Source organism: Mirounga angustirostris, unplaced genomic scaffold (assembly GCF_029215605.1).
Source record: "Mirounga angustirostris isolate CCGP_5_RB_7025 unplaced genomic scaffold, mMirAng1.0.hap1 SCAF_12, whole genome shotgun sequence".
NCBI classification, from domain to species: Eukaryota; Metazoa; Chordata; class Mammalia; order Carnivora; family Phocidae; genus Mirounga; species Mirounga angustirostris.
In genome coordinates, this window is record NW_026991720.1 from 68385873 (window position 1) to 68412146 (window position 26274).

At 35.4% G+C, this 26274-nt stretch overlaps 1 protein-coding gene across 9 annotated transcripts in view; it reads right to left on the reverse strand.

Annotated features, from left to right (window-relative positions):
* Positions 1 to 26274, reverse strand: part of PPP1R9A (protein phosphatase 1 regulatory subunit 9A) — a 299999-nt gene that overhangs the window by 76043 nt on the left and 197682 nt on the right. For 4 of the 9 annotated variants that reach the window (XM_064575251.1, XM_045864677.3, XM_064575252.1 and 1 more), the window contains exons 6-8: positions 18443 to 18578; positions 14516 to 14578; positions 13506 to 13571 (exon numbers count right to left, since the gene is read on the reverse strand). In XM_064575251.1, coding sequence (XP_064431321.1) covers positions 13506 to 13571; positions 14516 to 14578; positions 18443 to 18578 — 265 coding nt within the window. The remainder of the gene's footprint in view (positions 1 to 13505; positions 13572 to 14515; positions 14579 to 18442; positions 18579 to 26274) is intronic. The other 5 variants (XM_064575255.1, XM_064575254.1, XM_045864680.3 and 2 more) reach the window with 2 other exon arrangements.

Sequence of the window (26274 nt, forward strand, 5' to 3'; positions counted from 1 at the left end):
TACTGTCTAGCTACTAAAGCAAGAAACATCATATGGCCTTCCATGTTCCCTGATTTCAAGCACTCAGCTCCTCAGATAATTGGTAATACCTCTGGCAAATTATTTTTCCTAAAATTCTGACTAGATAGATTGAAGATTTGCCTATAAAATTTTTTGTAATAACTCGAACTCATCTTTTGCCTTATCAAAAATTTCTAGCAATTGTGGTAGTTTATAAATTAGCATTTGATTTTACAGTATTTTGATACCTTCTTTAGTTTTTTTTTTTTCTACCCCTTCCTTTTAGAATGTATACTCCTGAAAAGCAGGGACTCTACTTCCCACTATGGTAGACAGGCTCTAAAATGACCCCTAATGATACTTCTTCCTGGGTAACCATGCTCTTCTATAATCCATTCCCCCTTGAATGTGGGCTGGACCTAGTGACTCACTTCTAATGACTAGAATACAACAAACGTGATGGGGTGTCCGTTCTGAGGTTAGTTTACAAAAAGACTATGACTTGCAACTCTTTTGTCCTCTCGCTCTTGACAGACAATCTGCCAGGTTGTGCGTGGCTCTATGGAGACGCCTACATCATAAGGAACTGATGTTTCTGGCCAACAGCCAGCAAGGACCTGAGGCGTGCCAAGAGTCACATGAGGGAGCTTGGAAGTGTATCTTCTGTGTCCTGCCAACAGCTGCAAGTGAGCTCGGAAGCAGATCTTCCCCCAGTTGAGCATTCAGATGACGGCAGCTCTGGCTGACACCTTATTTGCAGCCATGGGACAGATCTTGAATCAGAGGCATCTAGTTAAATGGACCCACAGATACTGTAATGTATCAATATTTCTTATTTTAAGTTGCTAAGTTGCAGTGGTAATTTGTTATACAGCAATAGAAAGGGGGTACTGCCATAGCAAATGCAGAAAAACAAGGAAGTGGCTTTGGAAATAGGCAGTGAAGGAAGGCTGGGAGGATTCTGAAGAGTATGTTAAAGCAAGCCTGCATTGCCTTGAACTCACTGTAAGTGGAATCGGGGGGTGAGGGAGAGGTTCTTGTGTAGTGGCAGAAAGCTTAGCAACATAATCACCTTCTATAAGGAGAAAGTTGGAAAGGTCCCTAGTGAATGGAGTGATCGAGCTAAGTAGATTTCCAAACAAATGTTGAAGGTGCTGCCGAATTTCTTCTTGCTGCTTATGGTAAAATGTGACCGAAGAGAGAAATTGAGAGGACCATTAAACAGAAAGGAACCAAGACTTGACGGTTTTGAACATCTTGACTCTAAAAATAAGAAATAGTTTCCAAAGTTCAAAGCCAGGGTAGTGCCAGGACAACATGGTCTAAAAATGAAGCAGAGGGTGGAACTAACATCTTTTGTTAAGAATTCTGACCTTAGGTATGGAGATGCTTCAAAAAATTAAAAATAGAAATTCCATTACTGGGTATTTACCCAAAGAATAAGAAAACACAAATTCAAAAAGACAGATATATGCACCCCTATATTTATTGCAGCATTATTTACAACAGTCAAGATATGGAAGCAACCCAAGTGTCCACTGATAGATGAATGGATAAAGAAGCTGTGAGATATATAGATATCTATATATCTATATATCTTCAGGCTTTCTCCTGAAGTTTCTTTATTTATTCCTTTGGCCCAAGGTATTAATCCAGAAGTTTCTTTATTTATTCCTCTTGGCCCAAGGTATTAATCCAGATATAGCAGGATGTTATCAGTGATTGCACAGGCTATTCTATAGATATATATATATATAATGGAATATTACTCATTCATAAAAAAGAATGAGATCTTGCCATTTGCGACAACATGAATGGACCTAGAGGGTATTATGCTAAGTGTAATCAGTCAGAGAAAGACAAACACCATATGATTTCACTTATACGTGGAATCTAAGAAACAAAACTAATGAACAAACAAACAACAAGCAGAAACAGACCCATAAATACAAGTAACAAACTGATGACTGCCAGAGGGGAGGGAGGTAGAGACATGGGCAAAATAGGTAAACGCGAGTAGGAAATACAGGCTTCCAGTTATGGAATGAATAAATCACGGGAATAAAAGGTACAGCATAGGGAATGCAGTCAGTGGTACTGTAATAGGGTTGTATGGTGACAGATGGGAGCTACACTTGTGGTGAGCACAGCAATATGTATAAATTTGTCAAATCACTATGTTGTACACCTGAGACTAATGTACCATCATGTGTTGACTATACTCAAGTTACAAAAAAGAAAGAGAACTGACGAATAGCAGTTACATGGACTATAATCTGTCATAATCAATTACTGAAGCAATTTGCAACCACAATTTCTTAAATTTTACTTTCTAGGAATATCCTTTTTTTTTTTTTTAAGATTTTATTTATTTATTTGAGACAGAGAGCATGAGAGGGAAGAGGGTCAGAGGGAGAAGCAGACTCCCTGCCGAGCAGGGAGCCCGATGCGGGACTCGATCCCGGGACTCCAGGATCGTGACCTGAGCCGAAGGCAGTCGCTTAACCGACTGAGCCACCCAGGCGCCCTCTAGGAATATCCTAATCCTATCCATCTCAAACTCTATAATCCTTCCTCCTTCCAACTATTTTACTATATTGAATTTGTTGACGAGTATTCAAATACCAAATATTTTTTAAAAGTTTCATTTTCTTTCATAGAAGAAAGTCTCTTAAGATAGTTGTTTCTAATCATAATCACATTGAGTGAGAAACATGAAATATAACCCCCCCTAAAAAGAATTCTGAACTGAGGGAACTCATATAATTTTTTTTTATAACATGTAGTAAGCAAGTCTGTCATGTGCCCTAAAGAGAGCCATTCTCTCTATTTTCCAAGGGTGCTCACTCTACACACATCATTAAAAAGGTAATCTGAGAGAAAGGCCATGAGTACCTCTGCTCACAAGATTCACAGAGAAGTCAGAGACCCATACAGGAATTGTCTCCCAATTGATATCTACCCTTGTTTCTATACCATTTTGGCTTCTGGTGAATTTTTCCATTATTATGATTTTCCCTCAGCTACACTGATCAGTGTGACCACAGTGGCTAGGACCAAATCCATTCAGTCAATTTCTTATAATTAAGACCACTGTTAAGTGAAGTCCAGGTAACAGAATGAGTTCAACTTGCAGTAACTGAGATCAACCATGTTCCCCAGGCTTTCAGACCCTACTGGCTGAATAAATCCTATAAACCACAGGGTCTACCTTAGAAAATCAGGTGGCTTTCTCCTGAAGTTTCTTTATTTATTCCACTCGGCCCAAGGTATTAATCCAGATATAGCAGGATGTTATCAGTGATTGTACAGACTTGGTGTTGGCCTACAAGAAGAAAATCTAGGATTCAGGGTAATTCTATCACCTATAACAACCCTGGCCAGCAAGTTGAGGTTGATCTGAATGCCTTCTAGGATTGAGGTGGTGTCCCTGATCACATCACTTAAAGTCAGGAACAAATTTTGTTCCACCTTATCTAATTAAATGAGTCCAACCCTGAGAATAATTGCCTGCACAATGCATATAAAAAATAAATCAGCTATCACTTAGGAAAGCAACCATAAGTAAGCAAGAATAGCCTCATTTTAGAAGGATCTCTAGAATCATCTAAGGGCTACATGAGCTAATGATGGTGTTTCTTTAAATACATGAAGGCCTCTTATGACCACTCCTAAGGTGAAGTTATATGAGCAGCCCAAAGAGTTTTACCAATTGCCACAATCTATTTCCATAATTTGCCCCAAACTCAGCCTGTTAGTCTGTAATTTTTCAAGTGACAGACCAAACTGCTAGGTCATTGACAACAACTGAAGAGTCAGTAAAACATATAACAAGGTTCACCAAGAGGAGTAACTGTCCAGACCTATAGGAATGGCTTTGAGTTATGCCCATTGAGCAAAATGACCATGTCCATTTTGGGGTCTGCATAGCTGGTGCTGTTTAGAAAGCACAGTAGACAGCTTTGGACAGCTTAGCTGAACCATCAGTGAACCAAAGCCCAGGCATTTAAGGAAACCTCTATGAACTGAGGGCCTCACTGAGCTAGTGGCCTTGTTTCAACAGGCAGAATGACAGATAAAGTTTCCACAAAATGGAAAGCTGCTACTTGTTCATGTAAATCTACGATGCTGCTGGGAGAGCTTGATAGCTTTCTTGAATTTATCATTTCCATTTGACAAGCAAGGTTTGTTAGGCCCTTCTAACCTTATTGGTCAGTGAGTTCAAGTTGACCCATCTCAAACTGAGAATATTAAACCAGAGACTCACAAGGCCTCCATGGGTCAGACACTGTTTCAGTCCCGGTAACAGCTTAGAAGAAAGTTAATAGCTGCCTTTTTTTCCTTCTTTTTTTGGTTGTTGCATCAGGCATGCAGTGTTGTTATGTTGGGAAATGGCCCAAGTAGTCTGGCAGCCATGATGTGTTTAGAATAAGCTGTGATTTCTCCTTCTTTTTCTGCGATTCTATATTGTTTCTGCCAGCCCACCTGGGAGAAAACAGGGCAAGTGTTTTCTCTATTGTCCTACTATTACTGTTCTACATGTGGCAATCCCTGAATGAATCTCCACTGGCACTAATGGGGCAGAGAAGAGCAGGTGGATAACACATCAATTCCATTACACATTTAGCAGTGGAAACCAGAACAGTAGTACATTCCATCTGCCCGAAGGATTCTACCAAAAGGCCATTTTGCTTCCCTTCCCACTGTGAACCCTGCCCAAATGACATAAGTTGAATTTGGGCACCCTCCCTCACTGTGTGACCAGGTGAGATGGTGATCTGTGAGCCAGTATCCACACAACCATGACGTTGAGTGCTTTCCCTCCCAAAGTGCCCCATCATACTGGGGTTCATATAGCATCTGGTCTCTCTGGAGGACAAAGGAGATCTCATCCTGACCCCTAGTCACCTTCTTCCTTACAGCAGCTGAGTTTAGAGTAGAGAGGGGAGGCATCAAGGGGCACAGAGGCAGAGGGCAGCTCTGGACCAGTAACAAGGTGCCTTTATTTTCAGTTTTGAGCAGCGCAGTGGTTACTTGTGTTTTAACCAAACTTCCAACATCTACCACCTGAAGCACTGTATAAGGTATCATCATTACTGACACAACCAAGTTAGCTTTGGAGAGTCTTTGACCCACAGCCACCGCCTTGACTCCCACAGCAGGAACTGTTATGGAGGACATCTCAACCTGGAGTCCAATCCTAAGTTTGGTTAGAACATAAGGGATGGGGAAGTTTTCCAAGGTGGTAAGGCTAACTGTAAGAATTTAGCTAGACTGTTTGTGGGACACTTTCTTATTCTCTTAGCAGGTTACTTTCATCAGCACTGTAGGCCAGTTGGGACCCAAATACTCATCAATGGTTTCCCATAAGAGTTTGTCTATCTCAAAGAACTCTCCCTGACAGGACCGATATGCCTTTGTAGCAGCCAAGACACACCGCAAAAAAACTTGGGAGACCTTTTAGTGTCTCAGTGATTACAGTGGGCATGATAAACTGCAGGAGGGGTTGAGTCAAAAGGCACTCCAACTGTTGCTATTTCTCCTCAAACAAGCATTATATGCCTTGCTCCATTATCTCCACAGTGAACTCACTAAGGCCCTAAGGATTTGCCAGGCTTCTGACTGTGGCACTTGCAAATCCCTTCCTTTCAAAAAGCTAGGTGTCCAAGTGTATCTCTATGACTGTGGTCTGAACAAGGTCAGAACATTCCTCTAACCCAGAATGGGTCTTTGTACTAGTTGATATAGACTATCATATCTTTGTGTTGATTCCTCAAACTCCAATTTCCAAAGAGTGATAAGAAGAGGGCCAGATGATACCTGCACAAGCAGGCCTGTCTGAAGAGGACACCAGAGCTCGGGTAACCTGCATCTTTTATAACAGGCAACGTCCCTTGCTCCAGAGGGGAAGACTATCTCTCTCTTCCAAGACTGTTTGCTATACTAACATTTGATAGTCCAGAACAAAGGGCAGTCAGTGCCTCAGAAATGTGAAAGCCTCGTGGAGAACTGTTTCCCAGTTATTATTTAATGGGGAAAAAGGTCTAGAAATTCAGCTGATTTTTAACGTCCCTATAATATTTTTCAAATTACCTTTTCAAAGACTGTCCAACTAGTATTCCTTTCCACATACTCTACCAGCGGGTAAACTGGTCTATTTCTTGAACATATGCAATACTGACCTGCTTCTAGGTTACAGAAAACAAACAAACGAAAACAACAAAAAACTTCTTGCAAATAAATACGAAAACCACAAATCTAAACTCGTACTCTTATTTTGTATGTCCTTGGTTGAGATGACTCTTTTACACTATGGTTATTTGGCCTTTTGACGGGTTGCCTTGAAAGTGCTTTAAGCTCTCTACCATATATATTTATTGTTTCCAAAACAAAATAGTAAGCCTCTTGGGAGTATAAACTATATTTTTCCATGACTCAATATTCCTAATTCGATTCCTCTTAACAAATGCTACCTACTCACTAAAACATAAATGCCACTGTCTTTAAGTCCCTGATAAATATATTCTATATGAGGAGGGAACTAAAGATCCTTATTTTTCCCACTGAGATCCAGAACTAAACAGTCAACAGACCAAAGTAGACCTCTGTAATTCAAATGTCACTGCAATTTCAAATTGGCAGCCTTTCCTGAGTTTCGTTTTACTTGCCAAGGAAACAATGAAGCACTTATTCTGATGCCAACAGAACTGTGGGAAGAGACTAAGAGATTTGTATTTCCCTGGATTTTTAATCTGCAGAAGAGAACAACTACAGGGACCAAAGTGGCACATGTTATCATTATTTTAATAATTCTATAATTACACAACTAATTGCATCTTGGAAAATATGGTGTGTACATATACAAATTGACTCACATGATTGCAAAAATGCTAACAGATGATCAGATAGAACCAGAAGTTACAGTTATAGAATTTATGGTAAATGAAAAGGTAAAACCAATACAAACATCACTGATGATATTTCTATGGATTATCTATGAATTAATGATAAATATGGTCTCAATTTTACAACTTCCTTTGAGAGAGAATAATTCTACTCCTTTCCTCATGGCTATCTGATGGTTTGTGGCCGCAATTCTTTCTTACAAAGTCTCTGCAATACCAGGACTCAAAGGTCAGTTTTCCTGGCATCTTTAAGCTGGACAACCGTAGTTCTGATCGCATCTAACTCCTTCCCACAAACTCCCCAAATTCTACGCCTGATACAATGCATATTCTATTTCACTACGTCTGAGGTTGGGTGGAGAAATCTGTAATTTTAAAGAAGTGCCATGAGATTGTCACATTGAGGCAAGTTTGAGACATGGAGTCTTAAAATCATTTTGTAAGTCTTAGAGAGCAGGAACTAGGTAATAGTCATCTTATATCCAGATAACTGCTAAATATAAGAATTGTACATGGCAGATCTTTTTTCATTAAATACTGAGTTGGCAGGAAGTATATTTATAAAACATACAGACAGTATATGAATAATGATATCACCACTCCTAATGAACAACCTAGTTCAAGAAAAGGAGCAGTATCACTACATTCTAATAATCTTCTGTGTGTGTGCTTTCCTGCTTCTATTTCAGTTGCTTGCCCTTTAAAGTAATTCTGCTGAATTTTATCATTCTTGGTTTTTCTTTAGTTTTACTGTATATATGTAGAGCAAAACAATGTATCACTTATTTTTAACGGTTTTAAACCTCATATCAGTGGGATCATATTGTTTGTATGCTCCTGTGCCTTTTTGATTTTAAATGGTATGTTCCTGGGATTCCACCAGTTGTGGTGGATTGCTGAAAGAACTTCTGTATCTTATTCCACTGTATGAATATACTACAATATATTTACCCATTCTCTTGTTGATAGAGATATCACAGTTGTGTCCAATTTTTTTCTCTTACAAGAAAAATATTACAACATATCTTACAGTTCATGCATATAAGAGTTATACTAATTGCTTAGTAAAGAATGTAACTGTTGGGACAACTTTATTAGATAATGTCATTTTTTTCAAAGTGGATGGGCCAATTAATATATTCTATAAACAAAGAATAATAGTTTCTTTTACTCTACATCCTAACCAAAACTTAAAGTATCAATTAAATCCATTCAGTAGATACGAAATGGTATTTCACTTTGGTTTTTAATTTTCACATCCTGATTGCTAACATGTTTGGGCATCTTTTCATATGCTCATTGGTCACTAAGGTTCCTCTTCTATGACATGAGCGTTATAGCCAATGGTCCTCTTTATATTCTTTTCTTGCTGGCTCCTAGAAGTACTTTTTATATAATTCTCTTTCAGTTATTTATTTTTCAAACATTTTCTTCCAGCTTCTGGTTTGCCTTTTTGCTTTCATAAAAGTATTCTTCAGATGAACAGAAGTTCTTAATTTTAATGTAGTCAATTTTCTCAATACTTTACTTTATGGTTTTGCTTTCTTAGCTGTTTGATGTAGCAAAACCACTTCTTACACTGAGGTCATAAAGATATTCTTCTATGGTGTCTTCTAAATTTTATAGTTTTACTTTTTGCATCTGAGTAGTCAATCTACCTGGAGTGAACTTTTGGGTACATACTGAAATGGGGGTTGCAATTTCACCATGTCTCCTTCACTGAAACATTTCTCAACTCACCTAGAGTGTTGTCACTAATCCAATTTTCATATGTGTGAGGGGCTGCTTCTGGGCTCCTTCACCAACTTGTTTCTTCTTTTGCTTCAGAGACTAAATTTCTACAGCTTAATAATAAATATCTCTCTTCTAAGGCATGTTACATGTTATGGTTATTTCTGGTACACTGTTCTTTCTACAGATTTTAGCAATAGCTTACCAATTTCTATTTTTAAATTCTTTAGAATTATTTTTACTGGAATTGCATTGAATGTATAACTCAACTTAGAGAGAACTGACTCAAACAACCGAGTCTTCTGATCCATGAACAAGGTTTCTTTACCCTTTCATATAAATTTCTTTAATATTATTTCAATAAAATTTCTTTTTTTCCATAAGGGTCTTGCTTATGTTTTGTTAGACAAGGTTTTACCTTTTACTAAAGTAATTAATAATTTATAAATTATATTTTCTCTCTGTAGACACATTGTAATAGATGCTATATGTTATATTAATTATGTGTAGAGCAAATTTGCTAAAATCTTATAATATTTCTAATAATTGATCTATAGGTATATTTGAGATTTTCCAAACAGATGACCACATCGCCTGCAACAGTTTTATTTTTTCCTTTCCAATTTATTTATTTTACTTCTTCTTCTTGCCTTCCAGTATGATGTCAAATGCAAGTAGTGACTGATTTTCAAATATTAAACCATACTTGCATTATTGGCTAAACTCAACTTGGCCATAATATCTCTTTTATATGTTCTTGGATATGATTTGCCAATATTTTATTTCAGTTTTTTTGGCATTGTCTTTATGAATAGGATGGGCCTATAAGTCTTCTTTGTCATCAATATTTGGTTTTGGTACCACGGTTATCCCTCATTACCCAATACATCTCACACTCTCAAGGTTTTACTGCATTCCTGGTATCAGAGTTGTATTACTTTCAATTTTGTCTTCTAGAATATGTTATATACAACTGGAGATTTTTTTTCCTGTTTGGTATAATTGATAAAATAACCGGGACCTTATCTTTCTTTCCTTCCTTCTTTTTTTCTCCCACCCTTCGTACTTCTTCCTGGGCCCCTCCTTTGGCTCTTGGTCTCTCATGGTGATTTTGTTCCCTGTGAGTTTTGTACTTTGAAATTGTAAGCTCACTTTTCTTGAAACTTTAACTTTTAAGCTTTGATTGAAGATGAATGGCTTTCAGCACCTGGGTGGTGTAGTCAGTTAAGTGTCCAACTCTTGGTTTTGGCTCAGGTTGTGATTTCAGAGTCATGAGATTGAGCCCCCCCCCCCCCCCCGTTGGGCTCAGTGTGAAGTCTGCTTGGGTTTTTCCTCTACCTCTTTTTCTGCTCCTCCCCCTGCTTGCTCTCTCTCTAAAATAAATAAATCTTTAAAAAAAAAAAAAGATGAAAGCCTCAAGAACGGATATGCTTTTTTTTTCTCCTGAAAGGTAGCATAAATTCAGGCTGCTGTGATCACAATGTCTCAGAAAAAATTTTTTCTTCCCTTCCACCCAGCAACAAGGTTTGACATTGGCAGTTTCTCATGCAGTCCTTGGAGTGGAAGATTAGATTTATTTTCATCTTGTACAGAAGTGTAGCCCGTGAGACTCCAGCTTTATGATGGAGTTCGCCAATTAGACATCCCACTCTGGCTGGGCCCTGGGCTTTGTCTACTGCAACTCAAAGCAACACCAATTACAGTCTCATCATAATATACAGAACACTTAGGATAAATATAACATTATGAAAGTGAAAAAAGTCAGACATTAAAAAGTATGTACTTCATGGTTCTGTTCAAATGACATTCTAGAATTGACAAAATTAATCTATAGTGTCAGAAAATAGATTCAATGGTTTGATTTGGGCTGAGTAACTGCAAAGTTCTGTAAGGAAACTATCTGAGCTAATGAAAATGTTCAGTATCTTACCTGTGGTGGTGGTTATTCATGAAACTGTCTACCCACATGAATTATTGTATATAACTTATCCCTCATTATTGTTAACTTTAATATCTGAAAGATGGATATATAATGATAAAAAAAATCAAGTTATCCACTTAAGATCTACATACTTTACTCTATGTCAATTTTATGTCAATAAAATGATTTTTTTTTAAGCCCCTTTGAGGACTGGAATTCCAGAAATCCATTAAGAGTTTTTACCACTACCCTTACTAGCATCAATATAAATTTAAAATAAATGGAATCCTTCTCAGACCCACTAAGTCTCCATAATAAGGCTGCTTTAGAACACTGGGGTCTTTGGTCAGGGTCACCATTTAGTTCGTATTGCTGATGAAAATGTATTCCTATGACTGATGGCTGCTGGGCAGAAGATGACTAGGCAATATTGATCTTGACATCACTTAGGCCACTTCAACTATTCTGTTGCTATTGCATGCTTTTTCAGTTATGACTAAAAAGAAATCATGTCAACGTGAGTCACCAAATTCCTACTTCTAAGATCCAAAGGTTTTCAAGGACTGAAATATGTATATTCATTTTCTCCTGGTTTTACATGCAGACAATTTTGGTGCACTGTGGTAGAGATAGGGTCTTCTTGAAAATTCTTGTTCTCTCAAAATAATTAAAATGTGGAAGCAAAAGCCCATGGAAAGGTGGGTGAAATCCCAAAGTGCCAAAGGACAAGTCCAGATTATTTGTCAGTCATTATCTCCAATCTGTAGTCTTGCCAGGTCTGACATTCCTTTTACCCACGTACTCTGTGCCACACTTCCCTCACTATCTCAGATTACGTTTCTAACTAAATTTTATTCTTATTTAACTCTACTCTCCAATTTTTATCTTAGCACCCTTTGAGTGATGCAATTCAGTTCAATTTCTTAGCTTCCTCACATCTGCCCAGTGCTGTGCTCAAGGTGGTGTGTATTAAAAATCAACCAGCTATTCAAACCCGTCACCGAAGAGATTATAAGCTAGTGGGGGATATTTATGGGTAAATGATGATAGAGAGATATACACACAATACTATTATTGACTCATACAGAAAAGAGTCCCCAGCTCGCTGGGAAAGTCCGAGGCTTTGTAGAAAAGACACATGAAACCTAAACTGAGCCCTGAAAGTGAACGGGATTTGAGGGTGACCCCTAATGGGTTCAGGGAATGGCATTCCAGGAAGAGAAGACCAAGGGGCAAAGGCATGGGGAAGACACAGGATCCCTGTGGCCCACTGGAAAGTAAGGTTGATAAGGTCCATCTCCCACAGGGCCTTTTGCATTTTATAACTTTTTGGTAAAAAATTATAGTCAACTTAGAAAATGCTCTTAAAGTTGGGAAAATGCTGACATTTGTGTTTATTTCTGTAACATCTCTCAAACTCTTCAAACTCTGCTATCCATCATTGTAATATAGAATTGTTCTATAGTCCTAGATGTCTAGGATGTACAGAGTCTATACTTCCAGAGGAATTTAATGGGATAGCAGAATTTCATAGAGTTTATTTAGTATTTTATATCTCACTCATGATTAAATATTATCACAATGTGGTAGTTGGAAAGAAGATAACATGAAAACATATTCAAATCACTTGCATTTTGATAAACAATGTAAAGGAAATGAGCTACAAAAAGATGACATTATTTAGGCAAAGGTTTCTATTCTAACTTCTATCTTCCCTTGATACTATTCATCTTCCTGTCTGTGCCCAATATCATAAATAATAATGTTTTCACATACAAAGAATATTTCTAAAGAGGGTCCTTCAAGGGGCACCTGGGTGGCTCAGTCTGTTAAGCGGCTGCCTTCGGCTCAGGTCATGATCCTGGGGTCTTGGGATCGAGCCCCGCATCGGGCTCCCTGCTCAGCGGGGAGCCTGTTTCTCCCTCTTCCTCTGCCTGCCACTCTGCCTACTTGTGCTCTCTCTGTCTCTCTGTCAAATAAATAAATAAAAATATCTTTAAAAAAAAAAAAAGAGGGTCCTTCAAGTATAGGAGGATGTCTACCACCAGGGGATAGTGTGTGTGTGTGTGTGTGTGTGTGTACATGTACCATGCGTAGGCTAGATCAAGCATGGATACACAGTCTTCAACTAAATGTTTTCCAAACATCTTATGAATCCGGGTTTCAATGACAATGACCAGTACTGTAGATTTTGGGATCACAAACTAAAGGATGGAGTTAAATTTAATGATTTTAAAGATCCAGTCAAATTGGAATCTATATATATATAGACTATATAACAACTATAAACAAGTTGTTAAAAAGGTTTTGTATTTCTCCTATTCTTCAGGCTCCTCTCATCACCATAATCCAATCTCCAATATACTTGATTTCCATTTTTAAGCTCCTCTATTTCTGTTACTGGCAGCTAAAGATAGTGAGAATTATTTTATTATTTGAAGTGTATAGTTTTTTAGACATTTCGCTATGTCTACCATATAAATCACGTAAATAAGTAGTAGTATAATTTAAAGATATGTGTATTTAGTTTTTTGAAAAATGAAGAACTTTGTATCAAAAGATTCTTTTCTAAAAAAACCCACCGGGTTTAAAAACAATGTGTACACTGTATTGTATATACATCATACAGCCTTGTTGTGTATCTTTTTCTTCCCCTTTAATATGAATCACAAAATATTTAAAGTGTTAAGGGTTAACAACATCCATGGTTAAACATTAGGAAGTGAGTACAACTTGCAGAACCTGCACCTATAATATGTGCTATATTTCAGAATTAAATACTCTTTTCAAATGATAATTTTTCCAACTATTATTCAACACACAAAACACACAGCTCTAGAGAAGTTCTTTGAGCACAGAGCTAGTTAATAAGACACACAGGATATTTAATTTCACACATGAAGCAGAAAGGTGCAGATAAGCATTATTTTCCACCAAAAAAAACAAACCTTAAGGAAACAGTTGTTATTGTTATTGCTGTTGCCAGACACTCCTTGCAATTCAGCCACAGTGCTCTAAAATGGTTGACAACACAAATTAAAGAAGGCTTTTGCCCATTAAAGAGAGCAGCCTAATGATAAAGGGTAGAAAAAACACTGACGTTCCGGTGCCTACTAGAACACACACGTTTGAGAACTGAGAGAATGCCTCCCACTCTTAGTTTCTCAACATTATGAAGAGTATAAAGTCAATTCACATTATTAAAAGGCCATCCATAATAATTGCAATCTCTTGTTCACAACACAAGCTGTTTCCAACCAGGAACAGCAAACAGCATGAGTCAAATTTAATGTTATCCCTTTAATGCTTTTTGCCTAAAAATTATGTTCTTATAAACCATTTAACGCTTATGCAAACCATAGCTCCATTATATTTCTGACTCTAATTATTACATGTTAACACGAGCAATAAAAATGCATATCCAGGTAGGTAGCTGCTCTAAATATTCAATACCTTAAAAGATTCTAAAAGCTAATATTCTCATGATATAGTTATAATTATATTAATTTCCAGTAATGAAAAAAATTATGAAAGTGAACTTAAATTATTTCTTAAGAGAACGGGCTTCAGAATCTATAATCTGAGACTTTAAAATGTAATAATTATCATATTTTAAAAGCGTATTTAAAGAAGCAAACCAAAATAATCCTATAATTTCAAAGTGCATGTAAAATAGTTTATTTTAATGTGAACGACCATATGCATTTTCTAATTCAAAAAAGTGGTACAGCACCAAGTCATACTTCATTTCTAGTGTGAGCCCACTGTATTTCACATTGCATAATGATCTTGGATAGAAACATATACCCCACAATTTACATACATGACCCATGCTACACAAAACATATGCCAGAATTATAACATCCCACCACTAAAAGGCTAAACATTGATAGTTGTGGAGTATGACAGATTAAATTTGTTACTGAAAATTAAAATCTAGTTGAAAAATTTACCATACCCCCAGAATTTCGTGGGATAGTGCTGACTGTGTGAGGGGCTTACTGAAATCCTCCATCGTTACCTTCCAGATTGTTTAAAAAAAGAAAGAAAAAAAGAAAGAAAAAGAAATGAACAATAATTCTATGATCCAGAGATGCAATCGCTAATTACAGATATATTCAGATCTACATCTTAAATGTTTCAACTGCTCAGATTTAATCTTTTTCTTCTTTACAGGATCCTTCCCCTCATTCTTCAGCCTTTGGGCAGAGCCTTTTTAACTTTTTTTTTTTTTTTAAATCACAATGTTTAACAGAGAGTAAACAGAAATAGGAATGTAAATTAAAATTGATTTGGCTGTTTGCTTATTGTAAACTCCTCTAGTTTAAATATTTGGGGGGGAACCCAGGAAGTGTAGAAATTTAAATAGAGTCTGGGGATTATCTATATATCTTAAAATCTATTGGAGTACAACTTATAATGTCCTAAAGCATTAAAACAGCTACATGTAAGCACACACAATACATAATAAGGTATTCTAATGCCTAAATATGGTTTTGATAGAGAACTACTGTACTTTTACAATTTCAGGATATATTTCTCAACATTGCAATGTTTTCCCCATGGGCAATTCAAGCAAGCAACTCCCCTCTATCAATGTGACAAGTTCCAAGTTAGAATCAACCTTGGATGATTTGACCAAAACCAGAAGCTATAATGCTGATCTAAGCACTGGCTCTGGAAATTAGTTGGATGAACTTAGTTGTTCTGCATTTAATCAGAGGTTTTCCTAGGGGTCCAGGGAATGTCATAGAGGATATTGTGAAATAAAAATGCTTCTAACTTTGAAATCACAAGATGATTCCATAAATGATAAGAAAAGTGAGAAGCCAAGTGATTGATTACACAATTCAGGATTAACAAAGATACATAAATCAATACATTGTTGAATTACATATAAAATTAACTCAGTTATTCAAGGATCATTTACCCATTGGATAACCAATGGTTATTGGTGCTTCTCACCTCCATTATGTCTCTTGGACATTTTACTTTTCATTAACAGAGAGAAAGAGAGTGGATAAAAAATAGGGACATACCACTCAAATTGATTTAACAATATTTGGTAGCATTAGTAAAAAAATGAATTTAAATCAAGTAAATAAAGTGTTTATACAAGAGTGAATTTTCATTATTTGTACAGCTTTCATCTCTCCTATGCACAGAATATTAACAGTTGGTTTTAACTGAGCATGTTTTGGCAACACACAAGAAAGGGAGAGAAATACAAGTCAGAGAGGAGCATGAGAGAGAAACAAAGAAAAAGGTTCCCTGACCTTTTCAGTAAAGTGAAGGTTACATGGAATAACATAGTAGTGAGCATCTGATTTCTATTTCTTGATTTCTATTTCTACAACTTGAAGACAGAAAAAAAGTTTAACCTAAAGCTAAACTTGAATTAAAAAAAAATCATATACTCAATTATTCTTCCCTTTAAGCCCTATCTTCATAGGATACTTACAGATTATTTGCCTAGAATAAAATAATTCTCCAAGTATTTAATTCCCCTATTACTAGAAATACTGAATAAAGAATCACAGAACCTAAGTATTACAAGAAACTCCATCACCTAACACAGAATCCTCTTTCCAACATCTCGTCACCCAGTTATTCTGTGGGTACCTGAACAAAGACAGACCCATTAGTCCACTCCATTAAAAAACAGCAATATGTTGTAAAGAGTCCCAACCTTGGAGATATGAAGACCCTATTCCCATCATAAATCTGCCAACTACTAGCTATATGGCTAGAAAAGGGCTCGTTTGTGTCATTTCTAGAAAAAGAAATCTTTTCTGTGTGCTGTAAAGATTACATGAAATCATGTAGGGAAATGCACCTTGCCAAGTGCCAGGCACTGAATATTTATTTACCTTTCTTAGTCCTGAAAATATCTGCTCAGGTGACAATCAACTTTGCTTTCCTCATAAAAACTAAGCAAACAAACAAACAAAAAATCTATATGATGTGCTCCTAAGGATAAAAGCCGAGTAACAAATACTCATTTTGCATTGACTCAAATTACTAAATTAGAATCTTACATCAAATAAACAAACAAAAAGCTTTAGGGGCTTGAGTTGAAAACTTTTGGAACTGAATGTGATCAATTCCTCAAAATAACTGGAAGAAGTATGTAGTGTGTAGCAGGTGATCTAAAATTTTCACTTGGAGAGCTTTAAAGAACTGTCTTATTTTCCCTCTTTCCTTGCTAGACTTGATGTTTTATTTCACACACTCACAGAATATTAAAAGCTAGAAAAGAGTGCAGAAATTCAGCCCAATCTCTTAAAGCCAAAGACACTGAGGCCCACAAACTGGGAAAGCTTGGCCTCCTCGCCTTCCTCCACTTGATGTCACCCGAACTCCCCCGAATCTCACATCCAAATTCTTTCTAGCAGAGCCAGCAGGTAAAAACCAAATCTGCAGAGAATGATTCTACAGTCCTAAAAACAGGCTTGCAGCCAAAGCAAATCAGTGTCTCTGATAAAACACAAAACACTAGCACAGAGAACTGAAGACTAAGATGAACATTTAAATATTTGAGGAAATTGTTTTTAATTTCTAAATCCAAGGTAACATTTACATACATTGTATCTCAGTATAATAAAAAAAAACCTTGCCATTTCAAATGGACTCTGCAAGTAAAAAATTAAATCAACTAAACAGAATTCTAAGAGACAAATTCATTCATGTGAAGACTCTGTAATGTTTATTCTCTGATCCAAAGTTAACTGATGCACCATTTTTAATTGTTTACTATAATAAATGGAGAATAAACTACATTATAAACTACCAACACACAAAAAATTAAGATACATTTGGGTTAAAACATTCCAGACTAAAAATACATGAAAATATTTCAATGTCTATTTATTAATCTTCACTATGTCCTGGCTAGAGTCCAAAAAAAAGCTCTGGAAAAAGAATATATTCAGATGAGTAGAGGTTGAACATATGAAGCTGCACTGTCCTTGTATCAGCTGGTATAAATAATATACGTTTTACCTGAATATTTACTATGTTTATGGAGTATGAAATACTCTGATTAAATTATTGATAGGTCTTCTGACATGCCGATATGAAACACATGCGTGTTTAAACATGTTTATAATAAAGCATGTTGTCCCATTATATCAACGTACATTTGGCATCTACATTAGAAATAGACCAGCATCTGTATTACATTACAACACACAAGGATTCCAGAGAGCCATTTTCACTTGGGGGTTAGCTTCTATTCATTTACTTGATCTTCCTCAGAGAGTAGGATGCAAAATTATTCCAATATGTATCTACTCTATGGAATATGTGCTGGTGGAAAAGCTTTGTTCTGCATTATGTTAGCACAAATCACAGTGAGCAGATCTAAAGAACGTTTTCCTCCTGGAAAAAAAGAAACCTGAAAACACCCAGCAATTTTTAGTACTTTTCTGTGTGTGTTTGTGTAAGTATGTGTGCATTATTTCAATCAAAATGTTTATTGATTTTTTTTCAAAAAGCATTACAAACTTACTGTAGAAAACTGGGGGAGAAATCGAAAAAATATAAAGCAGGGAGAGAAAATCACCAAATTCCAACAATAAAGACAGCTACTATTCACATGTTGGTGTTTTTACTCTTTTTTGTTTCCGTGAATTTCTTTTAATAGTTCAGTAAAACATGACTTATTTGATCCCAAAGTCTTCAGGCTATAAACAGGATACCATTACTTGATTCATAAGTTAATAACAGATGTAAGTAATATTTCTCTTCTGTGAGGTTTAATGTAGACACGCTCTCCATGAGACACTGCAAAGAACCTATCATACTTTTACATGGTAAAGAGAGTTTTGTAAAGTAGAATGTGGTGGGGAGAAAGGTAGGAAGGACGTTTTCACGCGCTACTCACCTCATCATCGTCGGCGTCATACTGGGCGTAGTGCTGCTCAAGCAGCTCTCTCTGGCGCCTTTCTTGTTCCAGCGTCTGGCTTATCAACTGGGCAACCTCACTCACTTGTCCTGGCTTTTCTCGCCCAATAACAAATCTGTAGGAAGGTGAAAGGAGACTAATATAGTTGGATTCTCCAGCAAAAAGGAATGCTAAAAAAAAAAAAAGCACTGAGCTTGATAGCTCATCACAGTCCATCAAGCCTCAAGAAATTAATATCACATATATACTCTAAATGGTATGCCTGTGTGGAAGGGGAGGTTAGCTGAGCAACTGAACAGGTGATTGTAGACATACCCTAAAGGAAAAGAAAGGGGAAAAATAAAAAGGACAATAAAAAATGGGGTGTATGGGTGGCTCAGTCAGTTAAGCATCTGACTCTTGATTTCCGCTCAGGTCATGATCTCAGGGTCCTAAGATCAGCCCTGCCTCCGGTGGGCGCTGGGTGTGGAACCTGCTGAAGATTCTCTCCCCCTTTCCTTCTGCCACCCCCGACCCCCCAACCCCTGCTTGCATGCTGTTCTAAAAAAAAAAAAAATTATCACTTTGGGAGAAGACAAAAGAGATGTAATCCATTCTACAGTACTTCACACATTTTTATTGCCCTACAAAGTGGAGGCAAACTCATAATTTCTTGTACAATTGAACTTGAGAATCATTTCCATAATACTGTCCTTTTTACAATGCAAACTCTGCTTCAAAAACATTCTGAGGAATAGCATGCCTCAGGTGGGTAAATAAAGAGGTATTAACTTCTGCTAAGTTACTATGACTTTGGAGATAAGAAGAAGAAGAGGAAACAAATACAGATTTTGGTTTTGTTGTTAAAAAGAAAAACTAAAATAAGGAGAGGTCATGAATTTGAAAATTCAGTTTTGAAGAAAGACACTATGAGGAAAGGTGTGGTTACAAGAAATAAAGGGACAAAGGGAAATATATGTTTATATCAATTACTGTAAGAAAAAAAGTATAAAGTAAAAACAAGGGAAGTCACTCACTTACTGCAAGCTGCAGTCACTTATGATACAACCTCATCAATACTATGTGTCTTGCTTAACAAATTAATACTCACTTAACATCTTTTCACACTAATATATAGTTCTATTTTTCTAAAAATATGAGTTCACATGATTTAGTTTCTATATATCATTTAATTTCATTATTTTGGATGTGACTGTTTAATCGTCTTTCTATACTTAACTGATGTTTTCCTCGGATTATAGTATGTTGCTGTATTGGATCATAAGTTTAAATGAAATATACCACTGTATTGTACAAATGCACTAAAAGTCAAAATTTTTATACTCAGATGCTAGTAATTGTCTTTATAGCAATATTTTTATATAGTTCCAAACAGGACTTTGAAATTATGCTTGGGTGTTCATTTATCATTTGAGTTATCTTCCTTTGGGAATCAAGTATAAGTAGAGTTTATAAATTCTGTAATTTTCATCCTTATTCAGGTATAATTTACACATAATAAAGTACATCTCTTTTAAATGTACAGTTGGTAAGTTTCACAAACATAACCTGTAATCGCCACATCAATAAAGATACACACTTTCATAACCTAAACTATACCATTTTCCTTTCTAGTAAATCATCCTCACCCTGGGCCCATATTAGATGTGTTTTTTCTAGAGTTTCAGAATCAGAGTGTCCATGCTGATGCAAGTATCAGTAATTCATTCCTTTTTATTACTGATAGTATTTCATTGTACCAGATGTAGTACATTTGGTTTAGCTATTCTTCTATTCTGAGTTGGATTTTGGATATTATGAGCAAAGTTACTATAAACATTTGTGTGCAAGTTGTTGTGGGGGCATAAATTTTCACTTCTCTTAGACAAATAACTAATAGTGGAATTGATGTTCTACAGTAGTGGATGTTCAACTTTTAAAGAAATTGCCAAATTATTTTTCAAAGTGGTGGTACCATTTTATATTCCTACCAGCAATGCAGGAAAATTACAGTTGCTTTACATCCTAACCAACACATGGTACTGTATTTTAAAATTTTAGCCATTCTACTGAATAGCTAATGGTACCTTATAATGGTTTTAATTTCCAATGCTTTGATGACCAATGCCATTAAGTATCTTTTCATGCACTTACTGAGCATTCATATATCTTTTTCAATGAAATACCTTTTCAAATATTTTGCCAATTTAAAAAAACTGGGCTGTCCAGCTTTTTATTATTCAGTTGTAATAGTTCTTTATATATTCTGGATGCATATCTTCATATATGTATACTCTATGTAATAAATACACATAGATACATACACACATACAAAGACTGTCTGTGTATCTCTGATTTATTTATTTTCCTCTCCCAGTCTGTGGTTTACCTCTTAATTTTCTTTTTTTTTTAAATTTTTTAAAAAAGACTTTATTTGTCAAAGACAGAGAGAGAGCAAAAGCAGGGGGAGCGGGAGGCAGGGGGAGAAGCAGGCTCCCCACTGAGCAAGAAGCCTGATGCGGAACTCGATCCCAGGACCCTGGGATCAAGACCTGAGCTGAAGGCAGACGCTTAATGGACTGAGCCACCCAAGCACCCCTACCTCCTAATTTTCTTAATTGTGTCTTTCAAGGAAGTCCAATTTATACCTTTTTAAAAAGATTTGTGCCTTTTTTTCCTATCTAAGAAATCTTTGCCCCATTTAAGATTGCTAAGATTTCTCCTATTTTTCTTCTTGAAGTGTTAATGTTTTGATTTTATATTAGGTCTATATCTTTCAAATTAATTTTCATGCATGATGTTTGGTAAGGGTGGAGTTTCATTATTTTTCCACATGGATAACTAGTTGTTTCCACACCATTTACTGAAAAGACTATTCATTACTGCCACTGAATTACTTGAGCACATTTGTTGAAAATCAATTGACTAGATACTTGTGGGCTGATTTTTGGACTTTTCCAATCTCTTTGATGTATTTATCCTTGTGTGAATACCACACTGCCTTGATTACTATATAATCACTCTTGAAACTAGGTGGTATGAATTTTCCAACTCTGCGTATCTTTTCCAAAACTATTTTGACTATTCAAAGTTATCTGCATTTTCATATAAATTTTACCATCAGCTCATCAATTTCTTTTAAAAGTCCACTGATGTTTGATTTTGGATTGCTCTGAATCTATAGATCCACTTGTGGAAAACTGACATGGTAATATTGAGCTGATCCATGAACATGGTGCATTTCTTCATTTATTTAGATTTTCTTTACTTTCTTTTAGTAATACACTACAACGTTCAGTGAAAAGTTGTAGCTATAGTTTGTTAAATTTATCTCTATTTCATGTTTTTTCAAGTTACTGTAAGTGGTACTGATTTTTAAATTTGTTTCTAATTGTTTGTTGCTAGAATATAGAAATATAATTGACTTTCAAATATTGGCCTTGTATTTTATGACCTTGCTAAACTCACTTATTAATCATAGTAGACTTTTATAGATTCCTTAGAATTTTCCAAATATAAGATCATATCCACTATGAAGACATTTTTATTTCTTCTTTTCCTACCTGTTTATTTTTCTATTTCATTTGAAGATATTTGGTTTCTGTGATGGAAGATACATAAAGTCTTTAACATGCCCAACTAATCTAGACATATAAAGACTATCTTGAATTCATTATATTTTTGGTTAACAGTCTAAAAGTCAGAAATGATATCTAGGGATATAAATATAAAGCAATTAAGAAACTCATATTCTAGAATGAGAGATTTAGGAAAACCTAGATTAATCTTTTATGTTTCTTCAAATGCATAACAGAGTGGGGTTTGAGGAAGTATCACTTACCTACTATAAAGCTGACAGGAATTTGAAGGAAGCAATTAATGTACAAAATGCTATTAACTGAAAACAGTAGCCACGCTCAAAGTAAAAGGTAAATGAGAATTTATATTCATTTAAGCCATAAATTCTTTAAACTCATTTGAGAATTACACGGTCAGATCTTTTGAACAGTTTTCCCCAAGAATGGAGAAGTTTATTTCCTCTGCAAGGCAAGTGTTTAAAATTACTCTGAACACAACTCAGGGAGAGAAAAAGAGAAGATCTGGTTCACTTGCCAACAAATGAGAAGCTCTGCTATGACTCTAAAGGTGAATGAGGGAGTCTGAAGAAAGACCTTGTGAGAAATTTTAAAGCAGAAAATTATTTTTAAAGCCCAAATTGTAAGATTAGAGCATATCATATAACAATAAATTATATAATTATATAATAAATCAAAACTCCAATATGACGTGCAAGTTTCTTCCTGCCCTCAAAGCATGATCTCTAATTCCAAGTCAGAATTATTTGTGATGCTAAAACTAAAAGGAACAAATACATGTATAATCGCAATTTCAGAAGAAATAAGAACTGTCCCACATTGCATAAGAAACCAGCATTTTAAACCATGAAGGCATAGTTGCTCAATTCACAGCGTGGCTTTCTGAATTGGTCTCTACAATTGAATGGTATTCACTATTTGCCCAATATTAGTTTGTATCCAAAACCACTTTACAGTCTTATGAAATAAAAGTGATTCTAATTGTATAGAAAATAGACAATCCATCTCATGAAGTATACTTTTTAAAGCATTATGTTCAAGTACACGTCTCTTTGTTCAGGCAGCTGTTCGGGGTAGTGTTATAGCACCTAGCTACACAAATCCTGAAAGCCTTGTAATCCGGTGTGATTTATAGTTCATACGTGCATGAGCAGAATGGCATCCTGGTAAGTATGGTTCAGAGGGAAAGCACCCAGAGGTGGAACTAAACTATTCTCCACGCCTTATTCTCCTCATGTGAAAATTGGTATCTACTTCACGTGTCAAAAGGAGGGACAAAAAAATAAAATGTGGTATAGACATGAAAGGACGTTGGGCACTATTACTACAATGATGAAAGTGATAAAATCTCCCATTTGGAAAATGTGTAACATTCAAATTACCTTTCTGTATGTTCTTAAATGTTTGGTCCATTTTTGAGCTGTCTTTATAAATGGACTTCTATAACAATATGTGTACAATCTAGCACATGTAGGATTGAGAAAATGCAAAATTAAAAGTTAGATTATTATTTCAATTATGAATTCACACTATGCATATGCTGTGATAGTAAAATTTAGGAGTTAAAAGGGTCTGTAATAGGGGGAAAAAGGCTGTGATAGGACAAATTCACTAAATCATAAACATGACTTACTGGCTCTGTGACCTTGAATGTACTAACATTTCTAATCCTTAGTTTCCAGATTGTAATAAAATGAATATAATAACTTAAATAAATATTATACAACACATATAAAAAGCTTAACTAAGGACCTAGTGCCTAGAGAATATTTAACAAATGTTTACTGTTGTTTTTACCTGGATAATGTATTAATAGCTAGATAGGGGTGAATGCATTTTTAAGTACTATCTGTGCACACTGTCCCAATTACCTTATTTGAATCACACTAGCTTTGAAAACAGAGTACGTTTTTTGAGAGTCAACAACAGTAAAAAGGTCAAATACTTGCACTAAAGTTCTGAGAACCTTAATTTCACTTACCATCAAAATATAAAAGTATAGTTTATGTGATCCCTTTAAATTGAATTTTTTAAGTCTTCAAAAATATAACAATTAATAAAGTCAGCAACAATCAGTCCCTCTAAACATATGTGACCAAATCAACTGATATTTATGCACAATTATGATTTATATGACTGAAATGAGATACATGTAGTCAAATCAGCCTTTAAGATCCTTTAAGAAAAAAATATATTTTCTTGCTACTTTCTAAATTTGTTTACTTTGCTTCCACAAGGAATGGATTGATCTTTTTATTTTTTAGCTATAAAGGATGAGGTAACAGGAGCCAAACTGTAATAGACATTTAAATTAAAAATCAGGTATTTTCTAAGGTTATAATTGACAAATAAAGGCTAAACCTAAAATACAAAATGAGGGGTTTATGTCTTCAGCATGACTTGTTTCTAATGTTTCAAACAATTATCTTATTTTGATGTGAATTATTTCAATAAGAACTGCCCCCTCTCCCCCTCAGGCTGAGATACAATAGGTAAAGACAGATAAATCCGTTTTCCCTTTTCCTTTCATCTATTATCAGACCAAGCAGTGTCCATGCACTGTCCTTTAGAGTTTAGATGACGATATTATACAGGATTCATTGGATCAGTTTATTGAATTCTCTGGTGAGCTGTCAAACAAAAACTAAACAACTATAAAATTGCATTTACAATTTGCTGAATTGAAGTCATAAAGATCCTACATGTTCAGTGTAAATGATGTGAGAGGTTATGTTGAAAAATGATGAGTTGAGTGCCTTGTTTTGCAGACATTTATTCTAATAAAAGTGATATACTAGTCAAAAGTGGCATTTAAATGAAGTCAAAACTTCAACAAAATTTTTTTAAACTAAAGAGTTTTTAATGTAGACTTAAGCAAATATAAAAAGGGAAAAGCTATAGTAGGATATAGTTACAGTTCTTACATAATCAATTCTTTTATTCAGATATTCTGTAATAAATATTTATTGTGTGCACACCAAAAACCTAAAAGATATACCTAAAAGAAAAATAGATACACACCACCTACTCTCATTATAGCAGAGTCTTGGATTGTAAGATCACATGGTGCTTTTAAACATTTTTGTAGAAAGTGTCTCATTTTTTTTTATGTTTGATCACATTTTATGACCTTACTCTGAACTTGATAGCTTTTAAAATATTTGATTTAATTGTACTTGAGCAAGTGGTGCTAAATACATATTTATTTGCTTTCTCTGAGATTTGCTATTAGTATCTAGAGGTTAAAGTCCTACACAACAAAGCTTTTGCCTCTTTCTTGTATTTGGGTACTGTGACATATTTTTCCTTTCTTATTGGGATTTAGATTAACATAACATACTCTATATTTAACATTTAAATTTTTTAAATTCATCTAGGAAAATGTTTGCTTTTAATTTTTGGTTTCAAATTTTTATTTAAATTCTAGTTAGTTAACATACAGTGTAATATTGGTTTCAGGACTAGAATTCAGTGATTCATCACTTACATATAACACCTAGTGCTCATCACAAGTACTCTCCTTAATATCCAACACCCATCTAGCCCAATGCCTGCCCACCTCCCCCCATTAACCTGTTTGCTTTTAAAAGCTAGACCTTAAATATCTAGATCTGAAATGTTTAAACTTACTGTAAGCATTACTTATTTGAAATGAATTTTGTATCTAACCCAATCTTAATCATAAGAACTTTGTTCTACCCCTGTATTTCAATACAGAACAAAAGTAGTTGAATTCTTTAAAAAAAACACTGCCTAATACATGCCACTTCAGGGACTATATACCACATAATAGGCATAAACTTAAATATTTTCTTTTTTTTTTAAAGATTTTATTTATTTATTTGGGAGAGAGAATGAGATAGAGATAGAGAGCATGAGGGGGGAGGGTCAGAGGGAGAAGCAGACTCCCTGCTAACAGCAGGGAGCCCGATGCGGAACTCGATCCAGGGACTCCAGGATCATGACCTGAGCCGAAGGCAGTCGCTCAACCAACTGAGCCACCCAGGCGCCCCAAACTTAAATATTTTCTAAAAATGCTATACCTTCCCAAGAAGTGACATTTCTTGATTTGAAAGCTAGCTCTGATTTTTCAGGTTTAAATAGTTATGCATACAAATATTTAAAGGAAAAAATTTTGAATGCTAATCTGTATATATTGGCCCCAGAAAATGTCTCATTAAGCCAAAGTCCCCTTTAAAACAAGTCTTTGAAGTTTCCACTGTTTTTAATCTTTTA